Raw genomic sequence first — 9,436 nt, forward strand, 5'->3', positions numbered from 1 at the left:
TCCTTGCTTACACGCACAAAGATCAACTTCAACTGTTATCAATAATCAGCTGTTAGTGACCAGAATTAGGTAATCGTCAACATTACACAATCCTGGGTGAAAGCAGGTCAGCTTCCTGACCTGAGGAATCATTAACTGGCTGTGACACAAACAAAACGTTGACCCAGAGACGTTTTGTTGGTAAATTACAAATTAAATGTTGCACAAGGGCAACTGTAGATACTTTTTTGGCCAGTTTATATATAATATAATCTGTCATATCTCTGTCTAAATGTCCTCCTCAAGCACATTAAACACACCTGATTAATTAAAAGAGGCATAAGAAAGTAGTAATGAATGTGGAAAATTTGTGTCCAAAAATAACACAAACATCATAAAAAGCACATTTTATAAATTGTTTTGTGGAGTCGAAATATAGGGAACATTTCTACAAAGCACACTTCCACCAGTGAAAGAAAATCATACTACTCACATTCTTTAATGTACAAAACAAACAAAAAAACATGATATTTAGCGACTTCAAGGCCCTGTGCCACCTCGGTATATCTGATATCACCATGTTGGTGTTGTTCCTACAACATCATAATTAATGTTGCCCCAGGACCATCATTGAAACTGACCAATCACGCTCTTGTGATGTCATAGCTTTGCGACTCATGTCGGTGTACTTCCTGGAACATCATAATTAATGTTGCTCCAGGACCATAATTTCAATTTAGGAATGCATGTGCATGTGTTATGTAGGGCGTTTTTTTCAAGCCAGATATTCAAGGCAAGAACTCATACATTATGAAAAAAACAGAAACTAAATCTAAGTGTCATGACTCTCATCTACATCGTATTTCATATTTAGGTTTAGCAACTTCACCAGTTATTCCAGACCTGCTTGTCTGCACCTGCCCAACAGTTTTTACCATCTACTAATCATCTCTGTTCAAGGGTTCACATTCCCTAAAATAATATGGTAAATATGTCAGTTCTTGAGACAAAACAGACCATTTTCATGGCAGATTTGTCACAGCAAGAAAAGCACAGATGTCATTAATAACATACCTCATGGCTGCTTCTGAGTAACCCTGAAGCACACTCCCTCAAATGAAGACATAACAGTTCTTTGCACAGTAGTAGTGAGTGTATGAGACAGAGTGAAGGGTTCATAATTTATTTAATCGGCAGCTTTCATCCTCAGACTCTCACTCAAACTTGTTTAGAATTTAATTAAAGCTCATGAGGGAAAACAAGTAATGACGACAGTTTGAAATATAAATTCACCTCTGACGTTACTGTCTGACCAGTCGATTGTTTTCTTCCTCTGTATCTATCCCCTCTCTGTGCTTCCTTTCTTTTTCTAAGCCATCAACTTTGATCTGTTCCTCCTGAAACTGTTTCACCTTCAGAAGGGCTCCATAAATCTCTCTTGATCTCCCCGTGGATGAAGAGGCAGGTCCAGAATATGAATCAGCATCGAGCCAATCCGGACTGTAGCTGTGCATAGCAGCATCTAAAATGTCTTTTATCTGTCTGCAGGAGCACACACACACGTACACACCAGAGGATGGTTTAGATTACAGGAAAAACATATTCTAGTAGAGTCTGCACTAACAGCACTTCTTGAATGTTAATCTGCTGCAGGAGGATAGGCAGAGGAGAGTGTTTTGAAGTGATACTGAGCAGACAGACCTATTTCAGCATGGCTGCACTATATTTTAGGGTCAATGCTATACTGATACAAGCGTTTGATTGTTTTATAGATAGATAGATAGATAGATAGATAGATATTAAATAAAGGATATGAAAAAAAACTTCCAAAAGCTTTATGTAACTCCTACCATTTGTTTAAAAACAGTCTGAAAGGTCAACTGTAAAATAAACCAAAGTTAGCAGTTAACCTGCATAACAATTAAGCTCATTAACGGCTTTTCTGTTCCATTTCTAAAAACATAAACCTTCCATAAAGTATCAACTTCTGCTAGAATGAATGTAAAAACATCCGTATCGTGCTAACTTGTAACACGATTGCCACCTTGTGCCCAAAATGGCAAACAGGTTATTTTTGGTCAGGCACTTAGGTGTTCTTGTGACAAACAGTCGGGGGCCTTTAGAAAATGCCTCCACTTCGATGGGAAATGTAGTGTAAAATGGCGCCGTCTCCACTCTGTTTGGACCGCTCAGTACTACGACTCCCAGAAACCCTTGCGTACTTTCGCTCGTGCCGTGCTGATAATATGGCGTCTTCTTGAAGCGCACAGAAAACGCAGTGTTTGTTGACAAGTCACGTAAATAAAGGTAAGATTTAGATGTCACACGCCACACATCGCCTGGTTGTGTTTAATGAATTGCATATATATGATCTGAATTAGGTTTCTGCGTTGAATGTTTGAGCACTTTCTGGAAGACAATTAGCTTCTTTGCTAAGTTGTTAGCTAACGTGAGGAGCTAGCTTCTTCATACTAACCGCTATCCATTATCCATTCTGCAGAGGCTGAGCTGCTTGTTTTTATGTCATTCTTAACATCTCATACGACAAGCAAACCTTTCTTTCATACGATGGTGAACTTTGATATGGAACTAAAACGAGCCTGAAACTTTTACCACAAGACCACACGTTACCTTTGGGTACTTGTGGACGAAACAGGTTCTCGGTAATGCGAAATATAAGCGGGTATTCATGGAGAAGAGCTGACATAACATGTTCAACTTCATATTCTCATGTTGGACTCTGTATTGCAGTCTAGTGAGACATAAACCATAAACAAAGAGCATTTTTTTAATGCTTTGCCTTCGTTTTTGCATGCTCAAATAAACTTAAACCCATCAGGATCTGCACTGACTGTACAAGTAGTTCCAAACTGTTTTAACATCAACTGTACTTCCCTCAGTTTAGTTTTGTTTATGTCTTATGGTCTATTGGTAATGTGTGTTTATATCCATCCTACTGCTTATATTGTGTTTAGCATGGATTTATGCTTGGCTTTTTTTGTTGTCTAAACTTGAGAGTTCAGTAATTGTAAGATTTAAAAAGATTAATTTTGAGAGGCTGAACAAATAATATGAGGCTTATTTATTCAAAGAAAAAAGCTTACATGAAAGTATGCCGTGTGTGAATTAATGTCCAGTAATAATGTACAATACCGTATGGCAAAACCCACTCAAGTGATTGTCCAAATACAGAATTAAATAATGCACTAACATTTTAAGTTTGTGACATATGTTTGCAGATGGCAGCCGACTCCACAGACAAGAAGGATGCCGAATCCTCGGCTACCAAAGACAGAGAGAGGAAACGCAGCCGGTCAAGAGAGCGGGAACGTAAAACATCACCTTCACGCAACCGCCATCGTTCTCGTGAACGAAAGCGCTCTAAATCTCCAGAAAGGTGAGTAAAATGCAAGGACACAAACACACCTTTATCACTAGAATAAAGTTCTATTTGTTATAATTTCTTTTTTTTCCACACACAGAGCATTCGTCCCATGTTTTTTAGTTTTTATTTTCTGTATAACTTAACAGTTTGTCTGATTTTGACATTCGACAACAAATTGTATCTAATTTGTACTTGAATGACAGAGACCGACGCATGAAAGACAAGGATAGAGACAAAGAGCGTGAAAGAGATAAGGACCGAGACAGGGGCCGTAAGGACAGAGATGGCCATCGACGTGATAAAGATCGTGGCAAGAAGTCCAGGTACGTGAATGCAGAAAAAACAGGCTTTGTGAGAATGAGAAGGATTGCATGACGCGTTAATGCTGATTAATATTATTACTACTAAGCAATAGCGATTATTTTTGATGGGTGCCTGAAGGGAGCAAATGTCACAGCATTTTTGTTTTTGGCCTTAAATACTAAAATTAGTCAAATGAACGATTGTTCTCTTGAAAGAGGTTGTTTATACCGGTTTAAATTCAGTCTGTCACTCTCCTTTATAGAAGTCCCTCGCCCAGATCGAAGGATGGCAAAAATAAGAGAGATATAAAAACGGAAGAGGAAGAAGACGAAAGAAAGAAGAAAGAGAAGGTAAGAATCCGGTTTCGTTGAATCTGTCATGGCGTTACATCCTTTCTCAGGTTGTTATTTGTGTGTTTGACCTATGTTGCTTTTGTTCAGGTCCAGCCTTTGTCTTTGGAGGAGCTTCTTGCCAAGAAGAAGGCAGAAGAGGAAGCAGAGGCAAAGGTGAGAACTTTCCTGAGGTTCACATTTTCTTAAACATTTTAAACCCAGGATTATTTGTTCCTCACTTAATTTCTCATTTTCTCCTTTTCAGCCCAAGTTCCTCTCAAAGGCCGAGCGAGAGGCCGAGGCTCTGAAACGGAGGGAGCTACAGACGGAGGATAGGAGGAGGATGTTGGAAGATGAGAGGAAGAAGAGAAGGATGTTCCAGGACATGGGCAGAAAAATGCTGGGTGTGTATCAGCCTCTGGTTCAGTCACTTTCAAACAATCTGCATGCTGTTATCGAACTGTAATGATCCTAACTGAGAGTGTGTGTCACAGAGGACCCCCAGGAGAGGGAGAGACGAGAGCGAAGAGAGCGAATGGAGCGAGAGAACAACGGGAATGAAGACGACGATGGACGACAGAAGCTCAGAGAGGAGAAGGATAAAAGCAAAGAGCTCCACGCTATCAAGGTCAGTCTCAAGAGAAGTTAGTGGTATATATTCATCAAACTGAGTCTTTAGCCATATTCAGGCTGGTTTTATTTCTCTTGTAGATTTTTACCTCTGCTTCTAAGTGATTTTAGTCCCACCCAGATTGATATTTTCCTCCACACTGTGGTAATAATTGTTATGATTATAAATCTACTGTTAATCTCTTTATGCTAAACTAATTTGTTCGTCTGTAGTTAAAATCTGTCAGAAGAGCTGCTTCTTCAACTTTATTTAATCAGCTCTGTGTAAAATTTGATGTCTGTGAGAAAATAGAGGAAGCCAGAGATGGAAATGTGTTAACATCAACATACAGACCTATTTGGGAACAAATACGATGGCTGAAAATAAAAATTAAAGCTATTAGGGGAGTGAGAACCATGAACTCTTCAATTTGATTTTTCTTTACAGGAACGTTACCTGGGCGGGCTCAAGAAACGTCGGAGAACTCGTCATTTGAATGATAGGAAGTTTGTGTTTGAGTGGGACGCTTCTGAAGACACGTCAGTAGACTACAACCCAATGTGAGTGAAGAAGAACACATTATATCAGTGGAACAAGTTATCAAAGCGCGTCAGTGTTTTGTCAGAATATGCACCAGTCTAAGCAGCATGATGTTCCCAATCTGTGTTCCAGTTACAAAGAAAAACATCAGGTTCAGCTGTACGGACGAGGCTTCATCGCTGGTATCGACTTGAAGCAGCAGAAGAGAGAGCAGTCGCGGTTTTATGGCGACCTGATGGAAAAGAGGCGAACACTGGAGGAGAAGGAGCAGGAAGAGTGAGTGAAACAAAGCAAAACAAATCCAAAACATGAAACTTGAGTGTATATTAAATATAACTGACCAGAAAGTTGTAAATCAGTCTAAATACTGACTTCAATCCAATCTGTTTTTTTCTCTCAGGACAAGACTGAAGAAGATGCGCAAGAAGGAGGCAAAGCAGCGCTGGGACGACAGACATTGGTCTCAGAAGAAGCTGGACGAGATGACGGACAGAGACTGGCGTATCTTCAGAGAGGACTACAGCATCACCACCAAGGGAGGAAAGATCCCGAACCCCATCAGGAACTGGAAGGAGTATTCACTGCCCGCACATATCCTGGAGGTCATCGACAAATGTGGATACAAGGTCGGTTGAGAGTCTGTGTGCAAGTTTTCGGGAGTGTTTGATTTTTGTAACTTTGACCAGCAGATGCATGTAATTGTTTATCATATTTGATATATTTTAGTTTCAGTTGTGCAGAGCTAAAGGTGAAACGCTCATGATTAAATATCTCCTCAGACTTTTACAAGCTGAATTACTAATAATGACTTGTCTTAAAATCCAGGATCCGACACCTATCCAGAGGCAGGCCATTCCTATTGGTTTACAGAACCGTGACATCATTGGTGTTGCCGAGACAGGTAGCGGTAAAACGGCTGCTTTCCTGATTCCACTGCTGGTCTGGATTACCACCCTGCCAAAAATAGATAGGTAAGTAAAATCATTGATAGTGCCCCAATATATTTTTTTACCCACATAGTCGTCTGTTAAATTCTTCTCCTCTCTGATTGGCTGCAGGATTGAAGACTCAGATCAGGGTCCTTATGCTGTGATCTTGGCCCCGACTCGTGAGTTGGCGCAGCAGATTGAAGAGGAGACCATAAAGTTCGGTAAACCGCTCGGCATCCGCACTGTGGCTGTGATCGGAGGAATCTCCAGAGAGGACCAGGGCTTCCGTCTCAGGATGGGCTGTGAGGTGAGTGTCTAAAGTTAGCATGCAGCAAGCAGCAACTTTTTCTAAAATTGGTTTTTAAAACATACAACACTGTCTCATTTTGACACTAACATATACAGAATATACCTTGTTGAATTTTTTTGGATTTCGAACAAACTGTGTTCCACTGGGGTTTTATAAACAGTTTGGCTAACTGATTTATGATTGTAATATTGCTCTATACATTCAGTGGCATATTCAGCTTATATTGGTAACATACTAGTATGTGTAACATAGATTGCCTACTTCATACAACAGGCAAGCTAACCTTGCTATGCTTTATTGGTTTGTGTCTTGAAAATGTTCAGTGTGCATATAAAGACAGTGAAAATTAGCTTCTCTTCGCTGGTTGCTGTGGCAGCTGTACATCCATAATTAGGGACACAAAGCTGTGATGAAATGAAGTAAATCTTATAAATAAAGTGAATGACAACTGCTCAAAAGCAGGCTTTTCAAAACTGTAGTGTAAGTGCAACATAAGAAGGAATTTAGTTGGTGAAAGTTATTCTTAAAAGCTTTCCTTAGTTTATAAAAACACTGTAATTCAACAAAAACATAAGTCAGACACTCTATACACACACACACACACACACACACACACACACACACAGAGCCTACCCTGCCACTATATTCATAAGCTAACGTTTCTATGTAAACAGAAATCACACATAGTCACCCACTGTGTGTTTCTAACAGATTGTGATCGCCACCCCCGGTCGTCTGATCGATGTGCTGGAGAACCGGTACCTGGTCCTGGGTCGCTGCACGTACGTGGTCCTTGATGAGGCTGATCGTATGATTGACATGGGCTTCGAGCCCGACGTCCAAAAGATTCTGGAGTACATCCCGGTGACCAATCAGAAACCAGACACCGAGGAGGCGGAGGACCCTGAGAAGATGATGATGAACTTTGAATCTGGAAAACATAAATACAGACAAGTATGTTTATCTGTCAGACGTTTGCAAACATCAGACTGTTGTGTCAGAGCCAGGTGCTCTCACTGTGTATTTGTGTTTTCAGTCTCTGTATTTTGTTTTTTTGCACCTTTCAGACGGTCATGTTCACAGCTACTATGCCTCCAGCTGTTGAGAGGCTGGCAAGGAGCTACCTGAGACGTCCAGCTGTGGTTTACATCGGCTCTGCTGGTAAACCTCACGAGAGAGTCGAACAGAAGGTCCTGCTCATGTCAGAGGGAGAGAAGAGGTGAGACATATTACCATAAAGATACGGCATGCCATTTATTTCTGTCAAAGTGCAGAACTGAGTGTTTTTGGATTCTGTGTGGTGCAGGAAGAAGCTGCTGGAGGTGCTGTCACATGGCTTCGAGCCTCCCATCATCATCTTCGTCAACCAGAAGAAGGGTTGTGACGTGCTGGCCAAGTCTCTGGAGAAGATGGGGGTGAGTCACTGCAGATGGGAAAACTTTTTTTTTTTCAAATGTTAGTTTTCACTTCATACTATTAAATGTTCATGACTAAATAGGCAGCAATCAACATTTAAGTTTGGAAAAAAAAACATTCTTAGTATTTATTCTGAAAAACTCAGCTAATCTGTTTCATCAGGACTGTTTGCTTGATCATTTGATTGGCCTAACAACATAAACGAACAGGTCATCACATTTTGAATTAAATTTGCTAAAGCAATTTGACAAGCAAGGACAAAAACAGGAAATATAAATCTTTCATACTGAATAACCAAGGTAACAGTAGTTTATAGTAGGGTACATGTGTTAACCATTAACTAGTTGCTTATTATAGTATGAGTTGAACTTGTGCTAGTCGATTGACTTGATGTTCAGAAATACTGTAAGTATATAAACAAAATGTAACCTCGGTTGTTTCTTCTTCACACAGTACAATGCTTGTACCCTGCACGGTGGAAAAGGCCAGGAACAGAGAGAGTTTGCGCTCTCCAACCTCAAAGCAGGAGCCAAAGATATCCTGGTGGCCACAGACGTGGCTGGTCGAGGTATCGATATCCAGGACGTCTCCATGGTGCTTAACTACGACATGGCCAAGAACATCGAAGGTAAGAAGCCTCAGTTTGTGTTTTTGTCTATATTTATAAGTGTCCTTGAGGCCATCATGGGCTTTAGCATCACTTTCCTCCTCTTCCTCCCCCTGCAGACTACATCCATCGTATCGGTCGTACGGGTCGTGCTGGTAAGAGCGGTGTGGCTATGACTTTCCTCACCAAAGAGGACTCGGCGGTGTTCTACGACCTGAAGCAGGCCATCCTCGAGAGCCCCGTCTCCACCTGCCCCCCGGAGCTGACCAACCACCCGGACGCTCAACACAAACCAGGAACCATCCTGACCAAGAAGAGACGCGAGGAGACCATCTTTGCCTGATTTACCAGACAAACTGGACTTCCACTGAACACGCACTCGGGTTTCGGACTGTTTTATCATGTTGTACCTCCACATTACATTCAGGATTTGGTCTGCAGATTATTTTCACCTATTTCTTTTGTTCCTTTTCCATATTGTGTCCCATTCTGTCAGTCTGTTTTTGTCTTTTGGTAGAAATGAACACAGAAACCCTCCCCACACTGGTTTTGGGATTGTAATCTCAGCTCAACGATGTGTAAACATGGACTCAGTGGTAGATGTTTGTTTGCTTCTATAAACCTGTGCTGGATCCTGACGATGTAACTGATCTGCACTGTATAAATGCTCCTCTTCAGTTATCAGATGTGATGAATACCAGCTAGGATGCGAGTGTAGATGAGTAGTAAGTGCGATGTTGTGCATTTTTATTAAGTTTCTGTCACCGTATTTTGAGTTTCCTGACTGTAAAAGAGACCAATGCCAGAAGTGAAGACCACTTCTTTTGCTTTACGTGCAAACTCTGACTAAATCCAGTGTTTTAAATATAAACATTTGTATGAAGTGAATACAGCAAATTTGACAACATCTGGCTCATAATTGTCTTTGTGGGTGAACTGGATGGTTATCATAAGTCAGATGGGGAGATGATACTTGAGTCTGATCATTTTAATGCATTTATTCAGGTGTCTGTCCTGATAACTCG

At 40.8% G+C, this 9,436-nt stretch overlaps 1 protein-coding gene across 1 annotated transcript; it reads left to right on the forward strand.

Moving 5' to 3' along the window:
• The first annotated feature begins 2,179 nt into the window (after nucleotides 1-2,179).
• On the forward strand, nucleotides 2,180-9,318 carry ddx23 (DEAD (Asp-Glu-Ala-Asp) box polypeptide 23). The gene is made up of 17 exons (XM_084367566.1): nucleotides 2,180-2,286; nucleotides 3,219-3,376; nucleotides 3,568-3,687; nucleotides 3,930-4,017; nucleotides 4,108-4,173; nucleotides 4,265-4,403; nucleotides 4,494-4,627; nucleotides 5,057-5,169; nucleotides 5,282-5,425; nucleotides 5,550-5,775; nucleotides 5,975-6,120; nucleotides 6,208-6,385; nucleotides 7,100-7,342; nucleotides 7,456-7,607; nucleotides 7,695-7,803; nucleotides 8,258-8,432; nucleotides 8,531-9,318. Exons 2-17 carry the CDS (start codon nucleotides 3,219-3,221, stop codon nucleotides 8,752-8,754), a joined length of 2,415 nt encoding a protein of 804 aa, XP_084223692.1. The 5' UTR covers nucleotides 2,180-2,286; the 3' UTR covers nucleotides 8,755-9,318.
• The last annotated feature ends 118 nt before the right edge of the window (nucleotides 9,319-9,436 follow it).

This window comes from Pagrus pagrus (genome assembly GCF_965226575.1).
Source record: "Pagrus pagrus genome assembly, chromosome: 11".
In the NCBI taxonomy this organism is placed as follows: domain Eukaryota; kingdom Metazoa; phylum Chordata; class Actinopteri; order Spariformes; family Sparidae; genus Pagrus; species Pagrus pagrus.

What these genes read in the sequence shown, in the direction of transcription:
- ddx23 (XM_084367566.1), top strand. Translation starts at nt 3,219, where the DNA reads ATGGCAGCCGACTCCACAGACAAGAAGGATGCCGAATCCTCGGCTACC. An exon ending in GAGGAGAAGGAGCAGGAAGA is followed by an intron (nt 5,426 to 5,549) that starts GTGAGTGAAACA and finishes TTTTTCTCTCAG; the next exon opens with GACAAGACTGAAGAAGATGC. An exon ending in GAAAACATAAATACAGACAA is followed by an intron (nt 7,343 to 7,455) that starts GTATGTTTATCT and finishes TGCACCTTTCAG; the next exon opens with ACGGTCATGTTCACAGCTAC.